The 22,390-nt window shown below is 43.1% G+C and overlaps 1 protein-coding gene and 1 pseudogene across 1 annotated transcript in view; one reads left to right on the top strand and one right to left on the bottom strand.

Annotated features, from left to right (window-relative positions):
• Positions 1–2,631: 2,631 nt before the first annotated feature.
• LOC117520550 lies at positions 2,632–10,416 on the bottom strand (annotated as a pseudogene).
• A 2,078-nt stretch (positions 10,417–12,494) lies between these two features.
• LOC117520622 (high-affinity choline transporter 1-like) overlaps positions 12,495–22,390 on the top strand; it is a 115,678-nt gene continuing 105,782 nt past the window's right edge. Inside the window, exon 1 of the mRNA XM_034181933.1 lies at positions 12,495–12,747. Within this exon, the coding sequence (XP_034037824.1) occupies positions 12,561–12,747 (187 nt within the window). The 5' untranslated portion in view covers positions 12,495–12,560. The remainder of the gene's footprint in view (positions 12,748–22,390) is intronic.

The raw sequence follows: 22,390 nt of genomic DNA, 5'->3' as shown, positions 1-22,390 counted from the left end.
CAAGAAAACCATCCCAGCTGTGAAGCATGGGTGTGGAAACATCATACGCTGGGGGTGCGCTTCTGCAAAGGGGACAGGACGACCGTTTGAAGGGAGGATGGATGGGGTCATGTATTGCGAGATTTTGGCAAACAACCTCCTTCCCTCAGTAAGAGAATTGAAGATGGGTCGTGGCTGGGTCTTCCAGCATGACAATGACCCCAAACACACAGCCAGGGCAACTAAGGAGGGGCTCCGTAAGAAGCATTTCAAGGTCCTGGAGTGGCCTGGCCAGTCTCCAGACCTGAACTCAATAGAAAATCTTTGGAGGGAGCTGAACCTCCAAACCTGAAAGATTTGGAGAAGATCTGTATGGAGGAGTGGACCAAAATCCCTGTTGCAGTGTGTGAAAACTTGGTCAAGAACTACAGGAAACGTCTGACCTCTGTAATGGCAGACAACTGTTTCTGTACCAATTGTTTAGCTCTGTTTTTCTAGGGGGTCAAATACTTATTTTATGCAATAAAATGCAAACTAATTATTTAAAAATCATACAATGTGATTTTCTGGATTTCTTTTTTAGATTATGTCTCTCACAGTTGAAGTGTACCTATGATAAAAATTACAAACCTCTCCATTCTTTGTAGGTGGGAAAACCTGCAAAACTGACAGAGGGTCAAATACTTATTTTCCCCACTGTATATAGCACTTTAAAACAACCATACTTGAAAACAAAGTGCTGTATATAAGGACATAAAACAATTAAAAGAAATAAAAAAAAAGAACAGTTGTTTCATTGTTTTAAAAACAATTCGAAACAATAAATAAAGCAAACCATCCATCCATCCATCCTTCTATTTTCTTCCGCTTTATCCGGAGTCGGGTCGCGGGGGCAGCAGCTCAAGGAAAGCTGTCCAGACCTCCCGATCCACACACACCTCCCCCAGCTCTTCCGGGGGAACCCCAAGGCATTCCCAAGCCAGCCGAGAGACGTAGTCCCTCCAGCGTGTCCTGGGTCTTCCCTGGGGCCTCCTCCTGATGCGACTTGCCCGAAACACCTCTCCAGCGAGGCCTCCAGGGGGCATCCGGAAAAGAGGCCTGAGCCACCTCAACTGGCTCCTTTCGACGTGGAGGTGCAGCGGCTCGACTCTGAGCTCTTCCCGAGTGACCGACTCCTCACCCTATCTCTAAGGGAGCACCCAGCCACCCTGCGGAGGAAACTCATCTTGGCCGCTTGTACTTGCGATCTCTTTCTTTCGGTCATGAGCCAAATCTCATGACCATAGGTGAGGATGGGAACGTAGATCAATCAGTAAATCGAGAGCTTTGCCCCCTCCTACTCAGCTGTCTCTTCACCACGACGGTCCGATACAGCGACCACATCACTGCAAACTGTAAAGCAAACCATAAAACACTAAAACAAAAACAGAGTCTCATGCAGAGTTAAAAGCCAGGGAGTAAAAATGGGTTTAAGACAGGTTTTAAAAATGGACAATGAGGAGACTTGTCTAATGTGCAATGGTAGATCATTCCATTGTTTTGTCGCAGCAGTGGAGAAAGTTGTATCCCCTCTGAGCTTCCGTTTGGATCTCTGTACCTCCAGGAGTAGCAGGTCAGCTGACCTGAGGCACCGAGCAGGAGCGTAGGGTTGAAGGAGCTCAGGTGGGGGGGTGAGACCATTTAATGACTTAAAAACAAAAGAATCTTGGAGGGAGGCCAGGATGGGAGCTGTGTGCTCCCTCTTACATGCTTCAGTGCGGAGGCGAGCGGCTGCATTTTGCACTAGCTGGAGACGTGTGAGAGAGGACTGGCTGACTCCAAAATAGACTGTGTTACAGTACTCCAGCTGGGATGTTATGATGGCGTGGATCACTGTCTCAAAATGCTTTTGTGCAAAAAATGGCTTCACTTTTGCCAGCTGCCTAAACTGAAAGAAGCTGGACTTCACAACAGAACTAATTGCCCATCCAATTTAAAATCACTATCTTAAAACCCACGTTTGTGACTATTGGCTTTACATAGTCTGCCAAGGAGCCCAAGTCAACTGGTGAGTGTCCATGAGAGCCGCTGGGGCCAAAAACATTCACTTCTGTTTTATTTTCATTTAAATTTTAAAAGTTTAAGGCCATCCAGGCTTTGATGTCTTTGAGACATAACAGAAGTGGTGTGAGAGAGAAAGCATTTTTTTTCTTCAATGGCACATATATCTGCATCTGCATAACAATGAAAAGAGATGCCATACTTTCTCAAGATGGGGCCCAGGGGCAATAAATACAAAGAAAAAAGCACTCATGCTTCTGTCAGCCAGATATGACTTCAACCATTCCAGAGCAGTACCATGAGTACCCACTAGGGGGTGTAAGTGAGCCACTAAGGTGTTGTGGTCCACAGTGTCAAAGGCCGCAGTTATGGCCAACAGAACAAGAATGGTGACCAGAGTCATTAGCCGTGAGAATATTATTAAAAACCCTTAATAAAGCTGACTCTGTGCTATGCAGAGTTTTAAAGCTGGACTGAAAGACCTCCAGGACACCATGCTCTTTTAAAAATGACTTTAACTGAGCATGAACAACTTCCTCCAAAATTTAGAAATAAAAGGTAGCTTGGAGATGGGTCTAAAATTACCAGCACACAAGATCAAGGCCAGGTTTCTTAAGTAGTGGCTGCACGAATTGCATGTTTAAAACTCAGGGGGACAACACCAGAAGACAGACTGCTGTTAATGATAGCCAGGACTGACTGCCCTATACTAGGAAAATCCTCTTTAAAGAGACGAGGAGAGACATCATAACGGGGAGAACCTAAAGGCTTAATGTGGCCGACCAGATCTTCTAAAAATGACAGGGACACAGACTCAAACTTATCAAGAGCTACAGAACAAGGAGCAGAGTCCGAGGGGTCTGATGCAGGAGCTGAGATGAGAGCCCTAGCAGTAGCAACATTATCGATAAATAAGGGGAGGAAGCTATTGCACATTTCAGGAGATGCCTCCATGCTCACAGGCTGTGGGGCATTAAGAACAGTGTCAATGGTCTTAAATAGTACTCATGGGTTTTGACGATTGGACTCAATGATATTTGACAGATATTGTCTTTTGGTCTCCTTAACAGTGTTCTGGTAGCATCACCAGCAGTCTTTTATGATTTGGAAGGAAATCTCTAGCCTGTCCTTTTTCCACTTTCGTTCAGCTCTGCGGCACTCCCGCCTGGCCGTGTGAGTTTCCTCATTGAACCACAGCTCAGACTTAATTTTGGACTGCTTAGTTTTTATTGGAGCCACAGAGTCCAGTATGGTACAGCAGGAGGAATGAAACCAGGAGCTGAGCTGCTCAGTGTTAACAGAGGCAGGATGCTCACAGAGCTGATCAAAAGCAACAAAGAACTGACCAGCAGTGGAAGAGTTAACAATTCAATGTTTCTGAACAAGAGCACCAGTTTTAACCTCAGCACATGAAACGGCAACTTCAAACAACACAGGCATATGATTAGAACTCACACAGTCACAGATCTCCAAGTTACACACAGATAGACCATAAGAGAGGACGAGATCTAATGTGTGTCCTTGTTCATGTGTGGGACCAGACACACACTGCACCAAATTAAATGACTCAGTAAGGCCTAACAATTCCTTCACCAACGGCTTTTCAGGACAGCACATGTGAATATTAAAGTCCCTGAGAGAAAGGGCATGGTCATACTTGGGCATAATTTCAGCCAGAAGAGCAGAAAAGTCATTTACAAAGTCCTTGTTGTATCTGGGGGGTTGGTAGATGATGGTGCACAGCAACGGGTCGGAACGACCCACCTCAAATAAAGTCACTTCAAAGCTGGAGGGTGAGGATGAGACGGTGTGTTGTTTACATTTAAAATCATTTTTGTAAACTTGCTGTTCCCCCTCCACAACCCGACATCCACGGGGAGTTAAAGTAAAAACAGTCAGTGGGTAAAACTTCTACCAGAGTGCTGCACTCGCCGGCACCGATGCAGGTCTCTGTCACATAGAGGAAGTCCAGGTCACGGGAGCTGAAGAAATCCTTTAGAAGGAAAGTTTTGTTCGCCAGGGATCTAGCGTTAACCAGGCTAATCCTGGTGAGAGCTGGAGCCTGTGGTCCGGGGGATCTGGGATTCAGGAGCCGGTGGTTTGCCCTGCGCTGAGACAGCCAAAGAGGGCAGCAGCGTCGGGGCTGGAGTCCATAAAAAACACCAGTGACAGGAACCAGACAGGCGTCGATTGGATCCAGGAAGCACCGGGGCACTGCAAACGGAGGGAATTATCCATGTCCTGTCCGGGAAGTAGACAAAGAGCGTGCAAGATGAAGTTTCAGTTTCACCAACCAGCCGCTGTGTCTGCCACGGCGACGTCGACGCTTCCACTGAGAAGGTAAGGCCGAGGCCTGGCACAGGTGAGGCAGAATCCCCGCTAAGACAGGGGCAAGGTATTCTGTCCACTGTGAGCAAACAGACCTAGATTACTGACATTTTGTCGGATAATCAAGAGCCACTGACGATCATACATCAGCAGAGACTCGATCTGTGTAGTGCCCATGGTTTAAAACAATAAAAACACCAAACATTGCAGGAGCAGCAGACAGCCGGCCACACACACACTGGTGCCATCTTGGTACACACAGCAGAGTCAGGGACAATCAGAACAATGTTTAATGTTAAATTTAATATGTGTTTTAATCTTTAATGTACCACTGCACTGTGTTTATTTATCCATGGTACATAGTCATTGTATTAGTATCGTTGCATTGTATTATTTTCTGATATGTATATGTCGTGGACATGAACGAGTGAAGCTCATCAGCATCTCACCGTGTCATTTAGGTCCTTCAGATTTTTTTTTTATTTTTTTTTGACTAAATGCTTCAGGGGAACATTAGCATGGCTACAACCTTTCAGCTTCTGGGGGAGATCCACCCCCGATCACGCCTTGTCAGCCTGGAGGACTGGCTCTGCAGCCGTATGCTGCAATGATACCAGCAAATGCCTCGTCTGCCCCCAGTGCCCACACCAAGTAAGCTTCGTGCACCTTCGCTACATCCTTCGGTCTCTACTATATCTTCTCCTTCGGAAACAGAAGCCCTTACATTGTCAGACTCCTCTGCGGTGGTTACATCTCCTAAATTGCCCACAGAGCCATTAGGAAGATTCACGTCATCAGAGTGCTCAGTGGCACCTACAGTGACATCCACAGCGCACATGCATCATTCCTCCTGCCACACCCATTACTGGATGTCCTTTGTGCCAAGGGGGTTTTGGTTTTCCTACTTTTTATTTCATGTACCTGACCCCTGTCCTCTCCATTACCCTGCCACGGTTCCCGGCCACTTTTATGGCCATCCCCCTAACTTGACTAGGGACCTGTATAGGCCTCATGGCCAGGGCCCTGATTCACCTTTGGACCTTGATAGGCCTCATGGCCAGTGCCCAGACTCAGCTGTGTGCCCTAGTGGGTTGCACAGTCTCCACCCTGACTCTGCTGTGGTCCATAGTGAGTTGCCTGGTTTTTGCTTTGACTCTGTTGCCGGCCCTAGTGGGTTGCATTTTCTCTGCCCAGATTCAGCCTTAGACCTTCCTCCTGGCTTTCACCCTGACCTTTGCCTACCTTACAGTCGCCATCCTGGTGGGGTTTTGATTCCTTTTCAGCCATACAACTGGTTGTCCCATATCCCCTTAGCTGTGGTTGGATTCCCTGGTCCATATCCATCATCTCTTTTGGCAGTTAGTCGCTTGTTAAGTCTTGCCTTAGTTTTGTTCTGATTATCTCTTTCCTGCGTGTTATTCTGTAGCCATGTGGTGAGTTCCGTTGTAGTTTAGTCTCTGCCTTGTATTTGCTTTTTGATCTCTTTTCAGTTCTTCCATTTGTTTCCTAGTTTCTTTGTTCTTTTCATATTGGTAATTTGGCCTTTGGTTTTGGGTTCATCTTTGTTTTATGTATTTCGTCACTGTTGGTTTTGGGTGGTGTTACTTTCACATTTCTTCCTTTTATCCTTCCCTGATTTGCCTTCCTTACCGTGCTGCTTTTGGTTTATTTATTGTTCGTTGCCATGCCACCTTGTAACCTCATAGTGAAATGAAGTTAAAGTAACTCGTCATGCTTACTCAAAGTGAATTATAGAAACAAGTTATTGCAACTAATTGAGCTAATCACTTCTCCAGTGTAGCCCTGTTTCCAGCACAATCTATCTGTGTTTTCTCGAACCATGTTTTTTTCATGTCTAGACATTTGCTTGTTAGAGTGATCTACACAGTTATGAATACTGTCAAAAGGGAAATCCTGAAACTCTTCATTACACACACACACACACACACACACAAGCATGTAACAACACACGTGCATGTTCCAACTTTCTTCAAATATGCCAGCCTTCCATTCTGACAACTGACCCCACCGGAGTTGAGGGTCCAAAAACATTCTCATATGTCTTATTCGGCTTTCTGCCTTTCTCTGTTTTCTGCAGCCACTGTATTTACATTTTTCACATCATCCACTTTCTTGTTGGATTTCTCTTTCTCTGTCTATCTTGATTAGTTTCAACATTGCTGTTCACACTAAGCACACTTGCTGTTAGTTAGACACACAACAGTCAGAGACACAACAACAGACAATCCACTTCAACAATTCCCTCAACATGGTCTAAAATCTTTTACTATACTTAAAATTTCACTAGTGACCCCACAGTTTGAAAGACCAAGTGAATAGTCTGCAGTCTATTTCACTCATAAGTGCCAATGTTTCTGTGCCAGAAGCAAAACAGAAACCAACTGTCCCCTCTGGCATGTACTCACCAGACAGGCCTTGATTAACAGAAGCAAAGATTTTTCATCTCACCCGAGACGCCTCCTAGTGCTAATCTCACTTCGGACAGATCTTGATGAACAGAAATAAGAGTTTTTCATCTCACCCCAAGATGTCTAGTGTTAAACTCACTTCGGACTCTTGTATTCATGCGGCCACCTCTTAGTTACATTGTTCGATTCCTGGATTCCTTTCAAAGTCAGTCACTGCACACCCAAAGTGGTCTTTTAATTCAATTCAACAAACCACAAACAACTTGAATTACTTTTGTACTTTAATTTTATACTTAAAGTAACTCCTTGCTCCTTCAGCCCTCTCACTTCTGACATTGACAATAAAAAGATTTGATTCCATTTTAATGTTTACCCACATTATAAGTTCTTTTGGATTTCTTCAAACAACATCATGGCAAGGCAGAACAAAAGAGTTTGCACTTACCAGCGCTATTATGTTAAAATCCTATTCATGACGCCAATCTCCTGTGGAGTTTCTGTGATGTTGTCAGCCCGATCCTTACTAAATACCTCTCCTAAATCATGGTAACAGTTGGGATGTGATACTAAAATAGGATGGTGGCTGAGATTTGGTAGTGCACCAAATTTTCACCCATGACTTTGATTTGGCTCACCCGTAGCCCAGGAGCTACTGTCGAGCATTGGCTTTTGGCCAAACGGGAGAATCACATGGAATGTTACCCTTGGCATGACAATAAATACACTCCCTGGCCCTGATCCTGTGCTGTTTTATCATCCTGGGATAATTTGGCCTTGCTGAGCTCCATAGGTTCATTGGCAGGTGGCGTGGTTGGTCCCGGGGATTGTACTACCGGTGGAGCCTGAAGCAGAAGGACCAGGACTGAGTCGCGGAGGTATCTGAGGGAAGGACGCGCACTCAGTCCTTCGACTTTTCTCCCACCATCTTTCCCTCAACCTGTGATTAGCACAGGTGTGCTAATCAGCTCCGTGATGCAGTGCCTGGAGAAATCAGAAACGGAGGGGAAGGAGAGCAGAGCAAACCCAAAGGCAGCACAACAGTAGTTGAGGAAATAAAACAATTACAGTGCTAACCACCAAGCCATAGTGCTGCCCACAGTAAATCTATAAAAAAAAAAACGCCCCAACAACACCATCCACTCAATTCCAGGAGTAGGACTGGGTCATTTTTTCAGAATGAAAATAACCATGATAAAATACAGAAAATAGAGCCAAAATTACAACCAAGCCTGGTTTATGATACAAAAACAAACAAACAAACAACAAAAAAACAAAATCTTAAAAGCAGTTTGGTAGAAAAAAAGGTATGTTAACAAGTCTGTAAAAACCCATATAAAAATCATTTAAAAATTATAAAAAGATGAATTAAAAAGGAAAGACCCACAGCATAGACGAATGTGCCAATTGATGTCTGGCACTTCTATGTCCAGTACTCCTTGCCAAGTTGGCATACACTTCCAAATGCTGTGCCACATGTCCCTCCAGGCCCGATGTCCTCCCAGCTGACACCTTTGCCAGTACTAGTATATACAGCGTTATGGCCCTGTCACACCTTGACGATTAACCAGCATATGCTGATAGCCCTGTTTCCACCCAGTGGTTCAGTCAGTGCGGATCAAAAACAGTAATTTAACATCATTTTATTTTTTATTTTCATTGGACCATTTTCATTGTGTACAGAATGCTGATGAGTAGACTGGCTGTGGTAAACGCTGCTGAATGAATGAAGTGCTGTCTCTTTAAATGTTTCAAGTGCTGTTGATTGCTGATCAGGTTTCCTTCATCATAGACCTGAATAATGAAATGCTATGATGATTTAAACTTTGATCTGTCGGTGTGGTGATCATCGACAGTTGATGGCGCTTTAAAGGTTTAAATAGTGCATTAATCAGGTGTGATCACCCTGATCGAGCGATCAGGTCGTGTGATGATCACACTGACAGTGATGGCGCTTTAAAAGTTAAAATCATCACAGCGCTTCTGTGTGTTCAGAGCACGACACGGGCATCCTCTGAGAAACGCACCTGCAGCAGAAAAACTAAAGAGGGACTTGCTTTAAAATGCTGCATTTCCAGCTACGGCAGTAAAGTGTTTTCAGACATCATTTTCAAAAATCAGGAGCTTTATGTGGATTCATGTCCATCTGTGATGGTGAATTGGACTGAAATTAACAGGTCAGATTTACTCGGTGTGTGAATGAAAGATTATTGTGTGAATGAAACATTCATTATTTATTCTTCTCTACAAGAGTCAGACAGAAGTCAGACTTCCAGAGCAAGAATTTTAGCTGAGGAAGCTTCTGCGATTTGAAGCGAAACGTCCTCGCGTCAAGCAACCCAGTCTAGTCGAAGATTCAAACTTCTCTACTGTGAATGAAACAGTTGATCTGAATGAGGAATGCAGCTTTCTGCGGCCAGCATTAATGGATGTATTTAGACTTATGGTGTGGCAGACCTGGTAGAACTTGAGAATTGATGCCAACATGGATCCACCAAACCACACAGCATATCTCTGCATATGATGAGTAATGACTTGTACATTGATTGGTTTGGGCTTGAGCTTGCCTCCACTCAGCTCCTCATTCATCTTCAGATGGGCATCAACAGTTCTCTTCAAGTCCCTCTGCAGATGGCGCCCAAAGTCCCTGAACATGGTGGAGCCTCCAGACAGAACAATGTTTTTATAGAGAGAACGCCTGACGTCAGTGGGGCAGTACTGAATGACCTCATCCACAACCTCAGAGGTGGGCTGGGTGAAGTCAGGGTTTGCGAACTCTGGGTGGAAGAAGATCTCACGTCCCAGGAAGCACTTGTAGCCAACATCAATAGTGAACTCCTTCTTGCTGATGGCGTTGACACCGGTGTACTGCTTAATCTATTTGGAGCCATCTGTGTTATACTTATTGAACTCTTTGACTAGGTCTGGGAACATGTAGCTAAACCGCTCCTTGACTGCCTTGGCCAAGTGCCTTGCTGAGTAAAGTAGGTGATGTCGCATCCTGCGATGGGCATGTGTTTTATACAGCTGCCAATAACATACCCTTCAGCCACAGGAATGACGTGTGTGACACCATCCCCACTGTCAGTGATGGTTCCTGTCAGTGTCCGCTCTCCCACCTGCTTGGATGTCCAGGATACTGCTAGAGCAAGAACAGCCTGCACTGCAATGTTACAGCCCAGGCACGTTGAAGGACTGAAACATAATCTCAGCCGTGTACTCTCAGTTCTCTGGGGTGTTCAGAGGAGGCTCTGTCAGGAGAAAGTAATGGTCTTCATGGTCCGCCCTCAGATACTTGAAGATGATCTGCTCTATAAAGTGTTCCATTAGATCCCAGTCTTCAACAGTACCACAACGGACTGGCCACTTAGTGGCATACATGGGCTTATCTACAGCTTCATCTCCAATGAAGAAATCCAAGTCATCCACCCCCTTCATCATCCTCCGCTGGGCGTGGTCACCAACCTTGGCTGATTCTTTGATGGCAATACATGATGGAACAATGAACTGCGGCTCTGTGTTCCGTGCATACCCCAGTTTCGTGTACCCTGTGCCACAGTCCACAACGCACGCCAGTAACCGCCCAGCCATCCCTGTGTCAGCTGTCTGCATTTCTGCTTGTCACAACGGTTGAGTTTATTAGATGGAGCACAGTCTGTGTCAGCTGAAGACTATGATGAGCTGTCCACAGGCGGAACCTTGAGCCCACAGCGCCGATTCCACTTCCTCACTCAACTTCACAGCCACACCGCTATAACATTATTGACACAAGAACTCTGTTGTTTCTCCCTGTCTGTTAAGGTTTTGTTCTAATAATGAATCCAGAGTTGCGGACAGAAACCACGAGAAGCATGTGCAATCAAAACCCCAGAGTGATTTATTGGCGGAGCCAAAAGCAAACAACTCATAACATACAAAAACAAAATACAAATGTTAATCCCAGGAGGCTGTAACAAATAACGGAAAAAAAAAACAGCAGAGCGTGCGACTACAAAGCAATAAAAGAGCAGGTGACGGAGGATGAAGCACGGAGGAAAAACATGTACTCACGGAGTGCGTGGAGAGCCAACAACGAAGAATGAACCCGCAACCAAAAACTGACAGGTGACAACTTAAATACCAAATGACCTAAATGATTACAGGTGAGGAGAATCAGCAAGAACAAACGGAAATGAACAAACACGAGGTGACTGAATCTAACGCAGACTAGACGGTGCCAAACAGCGCTACTGATTACAAGGGGTGAGTGACAAACATAAAATAAACAACCATCAAAAAATGAAGGAAAACTCATAAACACAACATAGAACTCAGGTGTTAATAAAGTGCAAAAATGGAGAAACTGACATAATAAATAATATTAAATAAAATTATAAACTCCCAAACAAAGAAAGAACTGAGGAGCAAATAAAGTGTGAGGGTAAAGGACTAAACATAAAGTGAAAAAGAACAAAAACTTTAACCCTTTATCTACGGCGATGGCGCCCACGCCATATTTTCCCTATGCGTATTTTTTTTTACCGTAACTCCGCCATAGTTTGTCCAATCCGAATGATTCAAAGTGCATTGTTAAGCAAACACCAAGGGCTTTCCAATGATATATGGTGTATTACGGTAAACATAAGCCTGTGACGTCATAACGCAGAGGAAAAACACGGAAATTTCACACTAGTGCGCCGCTGATTCTCATTACCGTAAATTCTCATGTAAGCCCTCAATCTGAAAAATTTCAACACTGACAGCAAGCCAAGAACCCGTGCTTTCCAACAGTATGCAATATGTTGCATATATTACGGTAAAGTGCGTTCGGTGACTTTTGAAACGAGGGAAAAGTATGAAAATTGATATATTTATATATAGTTTTGCACTTTGTTGTTATTCGTATTGTTTGGTTCTGCACTTTAAAATTGGTTAGTTTTGCATATTTTCGCCTTGTAAAATGTTTACTTTTGCACTGTTTCTGCACTGTTTCTGAGTTCTAGACACACAAAATTAATTATTTTGATTGTAAACACTTACAGCTTCCTGTTAAAAATGTGAAATCCAAACTTCCTTTACATAATCATTTTTCACTAAAAAACTGAAAAAAAAAAAATCAAGTTCGTTTTTGTGTTTTTTCTCATTTTAAATGCTAAAACTTACAAATAATGTGTATAAATTCAGGTACTCTTGGAAAAGGGTACCAAAGCACACAAACATAGAACATTATTTCTTAATTTTATTGCTATAATAAAAAATTATAACCAATCGTCCATTTATTGCCTCAGTAGGTAAAGGGTTAAGAACTAAAAATGACCAATACTCAGAGCAAAGTTAAAGTTAAAGCAAAGTGGAACCAGATTAACAGGTGATCAAGGGGTGGGACAAGGGGGCCCAGACCACCCACAAGAAACAACATGAACAACTAACTTATACAGAAAAACACCAATAAATAAACTCCAAAATAATTTAAGTGTGCACAAACGGGGAGCAAATCCCAACACCGTCTCCACTCCTGAGGCTCTCATTTCAATTCCGTGCAAATCAAATCAATCAATCAAAATCAAAATGTAGCTATAGTAAACTATTTTCATAAAAGCACTCATTTTAAATGTGGGACCCCTAAAGAATATGAAAAGCATTGCTGTGCTTTGTTCAATCTCCAGCCTTTGATTGAACCCATATTGTCTGACATCACATACGGTCTTGATGATTATCATGTCTTGATTATCCATCTTTAACAATTGGCTTTGTTTCAAAATGCAGCTAAACTTAAAGACAGCAGAGTGAGAGCTTGTCAGTCTGTACATGATGAGCCTGAACATCCCAGGAGTTGTGGTGATGGTCTTCTTCTACCTGCTGGTGCTCTGCACCGGCATCTGGGCCTCCATGAAGTCCAAGCGGTTGAAGAACAACAACCAGGCTGACCAGACTGAAGTCACTCTGCTGGGAAACCGAGGCATCAGCTTGGCAGTGGGAGTCTTCACAATGACTGGTGAGTGTACAGACAGTGAACGCACCACGCAGACACTGCACAAGAATGTAACATCAGTACAACTGTGATTCTGGAAGCTGGTGATTTTTGTGATTTATTTTTCAAACTTCTTTTGAGCATCCCCCACTTCCCTTTCTTTTGGACAGAAACTGTGGGTCTTTGTTCATGGTGGACTTCCTGTTCCGGAGCACAGCGGTGTTCTGCTGTATCTGTTAGCTGTTTGAACTGAGCTGTTTGAGTTCTTTGAATTAACAGTCTTTTTCAAGACTTTTTTACTTTTTTACTTTTTTTTTTTTTACTTTTTCACCGTGCTCCAACGCCTAAAGAAGACCTCTAACGGTCGAAGCATCGCGACGGAGCACTTTTATCAGCTAACCTTCATCAGCGTTGGCAAGCTAACTAGCTTGCTAACGCTTTCGTTTTTATTTTTATTTTATTTTTTAGCACTGTTGTCGTGCTGCTCCACAGCCTGCCTAGTGGATTTTTATTTTATTTTAGCGCTGTTGTCGTGCGTTACCTGTGCTGCTCCACAGCCTGCCTAGTGGATTTTTATTTTATTTTAGCACTGTTGTCGTGTGTTACCTGTGCTGCTCCACAGCCTGTCCAGTGGATTTTTATTTTATTTTAGCACTGTTGTCGTGTGTTACCTGTGCTGCTCCACAGCCTGTCCAGTGGATTTTTATTTTATTTTAGCACTGTTGTCGTGTGTTACCTGTGCTGCTCCACAGCCTGTCCAGTGGATTTTTATTTTATTTTAGCACTGTTGTCGTGTGTTACCTGTGCTGCTCCACAGCCTGTCCAGTGGATTTTTATTTTATTTTTTAGCACTGTTGTCATGTGTTACCTGTGCTGCTCCACAGCCTGTCCAGTGGATTTTTATTTTATTTTTTAGCACTTGTCGTGCGTTACCTGTGCTGCTCCACAGCCTGTTCAGTGGATTTTTATTTTATTTTTTAGCACTGTTGTCGTGCGTTACCTGTGCTGCTCCACAGCCTGTTCAGTGGATTTTTATTTTATTTTTTAGCACTGTTGTCGTGCGTTACCTGTGCTGCTCCACAGCCTGTTCAGTGGATTTTTGTTTTGTTTTTTGGCACTGTTGTCGTGCGTTACCTGTGCTGCTCCACAGCCTGTCCAGTGGATTTTTATTTTATTTTTTAGCACTGTTGTCGTGCGTTACCTGTGCTGCTCCACAGCCTGTTCAGTGGATTTTTATTTTATTTTTTAGCACTGTTGTCGTGCGTTACCTGTGCTGCTCCACAGCCTGTTCAGTGGATTTTTGTTTTGTTTTTTGGCACTGTTGTCGTGCGTTACCTGTGCTGCTCCACAGCCTGTCCAGTGGATTTTTATTTTATTTTTTAGCACTGTTGTCGTGTGTTACCTGTGCTGCTTCACAGCCTGTTCAGTGGATTTTTACCTGTGCTGCTCCACAGCCTGTCCAGTGGATTTTGATTTTGATTTTATTTTTTTTTAGCACTGTTGTCGTGTGTTACCTGTGCTGCTCCACAGCCTGTCTAGTGGATTTTTATTTTATTTTTTAGCACTGTTGTCGTGTGTTACCTGTGCTGTTCCACAGCCTGTCCAGTGGATTTTTATTTTATTTTTTACCACTGTTGTCGTGTGTTACCTGTGCTGCTCCACAGCCTGTCCAGTGGATTTTTATTTTATTTTTTAGCACTGTTGTCGTGTGTTATCTGTGCTGCTCCACAGCCTGTCCAGTGGATTTCCATTTTATTTTTTACCACTGTTGTCGTGTGTTACCTGTGCTGCTCCACAGCCTGTCCAGTGGATTTTTAGTTTTTTTTTTTTAGCACTGTTGTCGTGCGTTACCTGTGCTGCTCCACAGCCTGTCCAGTGGATTTTTATTTTATTTTTTAGCACTGTTGTCGTGCGTTACCTGTGCTGCTCCACAGCCTGTCCAGTGGATTTTTATTTTATTTTTTACCACTGTTGTCGTGCGTTACCTGTGCTGCTCCACAGCCTGTCTAGTGGTTTTTTGTTTTGTTTTGGCACCGTTGTCGTGCGTTACCTGTGCTGCTCCACAGCCTGTCCAGTGGATTTTTATTTAGCACTGTTGTCGTGCGTTACCTCTGCTGCTCCACAGCCTGTCTAGTCGATTTTTATTTTGTTTTAGCACTGTTGTCATGCGTTGCCTGTGCTGCTCCACAGCCTGTCCAGTGGATTTTTATTTTTATTTTATTTTATTTTTTAGCACTGTTGTTGTGCGTTACCTGTGCTGCTCCACAGCCTGTCTAGTGGATTTTTATTTTATTTTAGCACTGTTGTCGTGCGTTACCTGTGCTGCTCCACAGCCTGTCTAGTGTCGGATTCCCTGTTTGGGAATCCGCTAGCTTAGCGTAGCTACTAGCTCTTAGCCGTTTTAGCATGGCAGCTTCTCCTGTCTCTCCCGTACTTTTCTGCTCTGGGTGTGAAATGTTTAGTTATTCCTCGGCCTCTTTTAGCAGTAACGGTACTTGTAATAAGTGCAGCTTATTCGTAGCTTTGGAGGCCAGGCTGGGCGAATTGGAGGCTCGGCTCCGCACCGTGGAAAATTCTACAGCTAGCCAGGCCCCTGTAGTCGGTGCGGACCAAGGTAGCTTAGCCGCCGTTAGTTCCCCCCTGGCAGACCCCGTGCAGTTGGGAAGGCAGGCTGACTGGGTGACTGTGAGGAGGAAGCGTAGCCCTAAACAGAAGCCCCGTGTACACCGTCAACCCGTTCACATCTCTAACCGTTTTTCCCCACTCGACGATACACTCGCCGAGGATCAAACTCTGGTTATTGGCGACTCTGTTTTGAGAAATGTGAAGTTAGCGACACCAGCAACCATTGTCAATTGTCTTCCGGGGGCCAGAGCAGGCGACATCGAAGGACATTTGAAATTGCTGGCTAAGGCTAAGCGTAAATTTGGTAAGATTGTAATTCACGTCGGCAGTAATGACACTCGGTTACGCCAATCGGAGGTCACTAAAATTAACATTGAATCGGTGTGTAACTTTGCAAAAACAATGTCGGACTCTGTTGTTTTCTCTGGGCCCCTCCCCAATCAGACCGGGAGTGACATGTTTAGCCGCATGTTCTCCTTGAATTGCTGGCTGTCTGAGTGGTGTCCAAAAAATGAGGTGGGCTTCATTGATAATTGGCAAAGCTTCTGGGGAAAACCTGGTCTTGTTAGGAGAGACGGCATCCATCCCACTTTAGAGGGAGCAGCTCTCATTTCTAGAAATCTGGCCAATTTTTTGGGATCCTCCAAACTGTGACTGTCTAGCGTTGGTACCAGGAGGCAGAGCTGTGGTCTTATACACCTCTCTGCAGCTTCTCTCCCCCTGCCATCCCCTTATTACCCCATCCCCGTAGAGACGGTGCCTGCTCCCAGACCACCAGTAACTAGCAAAAATCTATTTAAGCATAAAAATTCAAAAAGAAAAAATAATATAGCACCTTCAATTGCACCACAGACTAAAACAGTTAAATGTGGTCTATTAAACATTAGGTCTCTTTCTTCTAAGTCCCTGTTGGTAAATGATATAATAATTGATCAACGTATTGATTTATTCTGCCTAACAGAAACTTGGTTACAGCAGGATGAATATGTTAGTTTAAATGAGTCAACACCCCCGAGTCACACTAACTGTCAGAATGCTCGTAGCACGGGCCGGAGCGGAGGATTAGCAGCAATCTTCCATTCCAGCTTATTAATTAATCAAAAACCTAGACAGAGCTTTAATTCATTTGAAAGCTTGTCTCTTAGTCTTGTCCATCCAAATTGGAAGTCCCAAAAACCAGTTTTATTTGTTATTATCTATCGTCCACCTGGTCGTTACTGTGAGTTTCTCTGTGAATTTTCAGACCTTTTGTCTGACTTAGTGCTTAGCTCAGATAAGATAATTATAGTGGGCGATTTTAACATCCACACAGATGCTGAGAATGACAGCCTCAACACTGCATTTAATCTATTATTAGACTCTATCGGCTTTGCTCAAAAAGTAAATGAGTCCACCCACCACTTTAATCATATTTTAGATCTTGTTCTGACTTATGGTATGGAAATAGAAGACTTAACAGTATTCCCTGAAAACTCCCTTTTGTCTGATCATTTTTTAATAACATTTACATTTACCCTGATGGACTACCCTGCAGTGGGGATTAAGTTTCATTACACTAGAAGTCTTTCAGAAAGCGCTGTAACTAGGTTTAAGGATATGATTCCTTCTTTATGTTCTCTAATGTCATATACCAACACAGAGCAGAGTAGCTACCTAAACTCTGTAAGGGAGTTAGAGTATCTTGTCAATAGTTTTACATCCTCATTGAAGACAACTTTGGATGCTGTAGCTCCTCTGAAAAAGAGAGCTTTAAATCAGAAGTGTCTGACTCCGTGGTATAACTCACAAACTCGTAGCTTAAAGCAGATAACCCGTAAGTTGGAGAGGAAATGGCGTCTCACTAATTTAGAAGATCTTCACTTAGCCTGGAAAAAGAGTTTGTTGCTCTATAAGAAAGCCCTTCGTGAAGCTAGGACATCTTTCTACTCATCACTAATTGAAGAAAATAAGAACAACCCCAGGTTTCTTTTCAGCACTGTAGCCAGGCTGACAAAGAGTCAGAGCTCTATTGAGCTGAGTATTCCATTAACTTTAACTAGTAATGACTTCATGACTTTCTTTGCTAACAAAATTTTGACTATTAGAGAAAAAATTACTCATAACCATCCCAAAGATGTATCGTTATCTTTGGCTGCTTTCAGTGATGCCGGTATTTGGTTAGACTCTTTCTCTCCGATTGTTCTGTCTGAGTTATTTTCATTAGTTACTTCATCCAAACCATCAACATGCTTATTAGACCCCATTCCTGCCAGGCTGCTCAAGGAAGTCCTACCATTATTTAATGCTTCAATCTTAAATATGATCAATCTATCTTTGTTAGTTGGTTATGTACCACAGGCCTTTAAGGTGGCAGTAATTAAACCATTACTTAAAAAGCCATCACTTGACCCAGCTATCTTAGCTAATTATAGGCCAATCTCCAACCTTCCTTTTCTCTCAAAGATTCTTGAGAGGGTAGTTGTAAAACAGCTAACTGATCACCTGCAGAGGAATGGTCTATTTGAAGAGTTTCAGTCAGGTTTTAGAATTCATCATAGTACAGAAACAGCATTAGTGAAGGTTACAAATGATCTTCTTATGGCTTCGGACAGTGGACTTATCTCTGTGCTTGTTCTGTTGGACCTCAGTGCTGCTTTTGATACTGTTGACCATAAAATTTTATTACAGAGATTAGAGCATGTCATAGGTATTAAAGGCATTGCGCTGCGGTGGTTTGAATCATATTTGTCTAATAGATTACAGTTTGTTCATGTAAATGGGGAATCTTCTTCACAGACTAAAGTTAATTATGGAGTTCCACAAGGTTCTGTGCTAGGACCAATTTTATTCACTTTATACATGCTTCCCTTGGGCAGTATTATTAGACGGTATTGCTTAAATTTTCATTGTTACGCAGATGATACCCAGCTTTATCTATCCATGAAGCCAGAGGATACACACCAATTAGCTAAACTGCAGGATTGTCTTACAGACATAAAGACATGGATGACCTCTAATTTCCTGCTTTTAAACTCAGATAAAACTGAAGTTATTGTACTTGGCCCCACAAATCTTAGAAGCATGGTGTCTAACCAGATCGTTACTCTGGATGGCATTTCCCTGATCTCTAGTAATACTGTGAGAAATCTTGGAGTTATTTTTGATCAGGATATGTCATTCAAAGCGCATATTAAACAAATATGTAGGACTGCCTTTTTGCATTTACGCAATATCTCTAAAATCAGAAAGGTCTTGTCTCAGAGTGATGCTGAAAAACTAATTCATGCATTTATTTCCTCTAGGCTGGACTATTGTAATTCATTATTATCAGGTTGTCCTAAAAGTTCCCTAAAAAGCCTTCAGTTGGTTCAGAATGCTGCAGCTAGAGTACTGACGGGGACTAGCAGGAGAGAGCATATCTCACCCGTGTTGGCCTCCCTTCATTGGCTTCCTGTTAATGCTAGAATAGAATTTAAAATTCTTCTTCTTACTTATAAGGTTTTGAATAATCAGGTCCCATCTTATCTTAGGGACCTCGTAGTACCATATTACCCCATTAGAGCGCTTCGCTCTCAGACTGCGGGCTTACTTGTAGTTCCTAGGGTTTGTAAGAGTAGAATGGGAGGCAGAGCCTTCAGCTTTCAGGCTCCTCTCCTGTGGAACCAACTCCTAATTCAGATCAGGGAGACAGATACCCTCTCTACTTTTAAGATTAGGCTTAAAACTTTCCTTTTCGCTAAGGCTTATAGTTAGGGCTGGATCGGGTGAACCCTGGACCATCCCTTGGTTATGTTGCTTTAGACGTAGACTGTGGGGGGGTTCCCATGATGCACTGTTTCTTTCTCTTTTTGCTCTGTATGCATCACTCTGCATTTAATCATTAGTGATCGATCTCTTTTTCCTGGTTCTTTCCCTCAGCCCCAACCAGTCTCAGCAGAAGACTGCCCCTCCCTGAGCCTGGTTCTGCTGGAGGTTTCTTCCTGTTAAAAGGGAGTTTTTCCTTCCCACTGTGGCCAAGTGCTTGCTCATAGGGGGTCGTTTTGACCGTTGGGGTTTTTCATAATTATTGTATGGCCTTGCCTTGCAATGTGGAGCGCCTTGGGGCAACTGTTTGTTGTGATTTGGCGCTATATAAGAAAAAAGTTGATTGATTTATTGATTGATTCCCTCACTCCACCAATAAATCCCCAATCTTAAAATAATCCTAATCTTAAAATAATTTTTGCATAGTACTATACGAGGTCTGTTAGGTAATAAACCAACCCTTTTATTTTTTTTTTTAACTATATGGATTTGAATGACGTGTGATTACACCAATCATGCTTGAACCCTCGTGCGCATGCGTGAGTTTTTTCACGCATGTCGGTGACGTCATTTCCCTGTGGGCAGGCCTTGAGTGAGATGTGGTCCCGCCCTCTTGGCTGAATTCCTTTGTTTCACACGCTGCTCGAGACGGCGCACGTTGCTTTATCAACATTTTTTCTGGACCTGTGAGGAATATCCGAGTGGACACTATTCGAGAAATTAAGCTGGTTTTCGGTGAAAAGTTTAATGGCTGATGAGAGATTATGGGGTGTTTCTGTCGGTGTAAGGACTTCCCATGGACCGGGACGTCGTGCAGCGCTTCCAGGCGCCGTCGTCGGCCTGTTTCGACCTGAAAACATCCTAATTTAAGGCTTAATTCACCCAGGACGTCATGAGAGAACAGAGAAGATTCAGAAGAGGCCGGCATGAGGACTTTATGCGGACATTCCACTGTTTAAGGACATTTTGTAATGAAAGACGTGCGCGCAAATTCGCTGAGTCGTTTCCGTGACGACTCGGCGAATCTGTGTGCGCCGCGACAGGAAAAACACCTCCGTGTTGAAAACCATTTGTAAAATTCAGGCGGCTTTTGATGGCTTTCAACAAGTGAGTAACTGAGAAACTGTTTAACAGCTTGGGCATGTTCCAACTTGCCCGTTAAGGTTTCCAACGGAGGTGTTTTTCCTGTCGCGACCCCCCGCGGTCGGGTCCGGCCCGACATGCGACTCTGCCCGCACGTTCTTTCATTACAAAATGTCCGTTAACAATGGAATGTCCGAATAAACTCCTCATGCCGACTTCTTCTGAAAGTTCTCTGTTCTCTGACGACTTACTGGGTCAACAGAGCCTGAAATGTGGAAGTTTTCAACTTGAAACGGCGAGACGCTGCCGCCTCGAAGCGCAGATCGCCATCAGGCGCCGTGGGCCGTCCTTACGGCGACACTACCAGACCAAAATCTCTCATCAGCTGTTAAAATTTTTACCGAAAACCAGCTGAATTTATCGAATGGTGTCCACTCAGTTGTGCCTTACAGTTTTGAAAAAATTTTGATCAAACAAAGCAGCAGTCTCTGAGCCATTCCTAAACAATGAAAAAATCGACGAGAGGGTGGGCCACTCCTCACTCAAAGACTGCCCACAGGCGAATGACGTAACTGACAGGCGTGAAAAAACTCTTGCATGCCCACAAGGGTTCAAGCATGTCTGATGTAATCACACGTGATTCAAATCCATATGGTTTTTGAAAAAAATAATAAGGTCGGATACTTTTCTAATAGACCTCGTATATAGTTATGTTCTAAATAATAGCAGTGTGCTTACAACAGTGAGTAAAACTCAAAATCCGTAAAATAGCTGTTATTCCCATACACGGAAACAGTGGCGGTTCTATACTGAATTACTTCCCGGGTGAGAACCCCTCCGAGCCCCCCCCCCCACACACACACACAAAAAAAAAGAAAAAAAAAAAGAAATTGCACTAACAGCCATTTTTATTAATTTATTATTATTACCCGAGGTCAGCAGAAAATCCAAAAAAGCTGTGCATATGTGCGTGTGTGGGTGCGTGTGTGCATGCGTGCATGAATGTGTTTGTAACTTTGTATTTTGGGTCAAGGATGAATGCTGCCAAAATGGAATGTTGATAGGACTAATATTTTTGGAGAAGCTACAGATATTAGCTAAAAGCACTGAACAGTGGATTTTGCTAACTACATTCTGGACTCACACAGGGGATGGTGGCCAAGTGGTTAATGCGCTTGGTTTCAGTTCAGAAGGTTCCGGGTTCAAATCCCACCCCTGCCACATCTCTTCATGTAATATGGAGTTGCATCAGGAAGGGCATCCGGCGTAAAGCCTCTGCCAATTCAACATGCAGATCCACCTTGGATTTGCTGTCGCGACCCCGAGTGCAAACAAGGGAGCAGCCGAAGGGATTTACTTTTACATTCTGGACTCACACGTCATTCCAGGAGTGGGCAGTAAGTCATCTTTATATTAAAGCGTAAGTGCAAGTGTGAGTGATTTTTCTCATAAGTTCAATGTAAGTACATGATATAATTAGAAATAAATAAAAAATACATGGATGACACAAGAAAGTGTAAACACTTATTTCCATGGTGGTCCATTAAAAATCAAATGACAAAATAGAAGTAACAATAAAATAATAATATTGATAACAATACTACTACTACTACTAATAATAATAATATGTATATGGTAACAAGAACCTAAACAATTTATAAATACATTAAAACAGTAAATTAACATAACAAAATTATGTAATTAACAGGAAATAAAAGGGTTGAGTTCTTCAAGAAACTGCTGAGGTCTAAGGTTCTAAAAGCATTCTGGACTCACATGCCATTCTAACTTATTGTAGAAACTTTGCACAATTTATTACTACCCTTGAAAAATGTCAGCTACCTATTTTATACACTACCCAATCTAGAGCCTGTGGATCCCTATGTGCAACACACTAGTGATTAGTTATGTGGCCTCAAGCATAAGGCTAGAGGTCTACAGTGAAAACGGTGTTCAAAACTAGATGCCACCTCGCGTGGCGTGATGCTATTCTACAATATAAGCATGCACTATTGGCTACAAAACAGGCCTACTACTACTTTGATCAATAAAAACAAGCATAATTCAAACAGACAATCACCTGTAAGTCACTCTCCAATTTACAGCCCAAGATTTCTTTGATTGTTTCGAGAAGAAAATAGATGACATTATGTTAAATATATCCCAGCATGCTTTA

Source organism: Thalassophryne amazonica, chromosome 11 (genome assembly GCF_902500255.1).
Source record: "Thalassophryne amazonica chromosome 11, fThaAma1.1, whole genome shotgun sequence".
NCBI classification, from domain to species: Eukaryota; Metazoa; Chordata; class Actinopteri; order Batrachoidiformes; family Batrachoididae; genus Thalassophryne; species Thalassophryne amazonica.
This window is presented reverse-complemented; position numbering and strand designations above follow the sequence as displayed.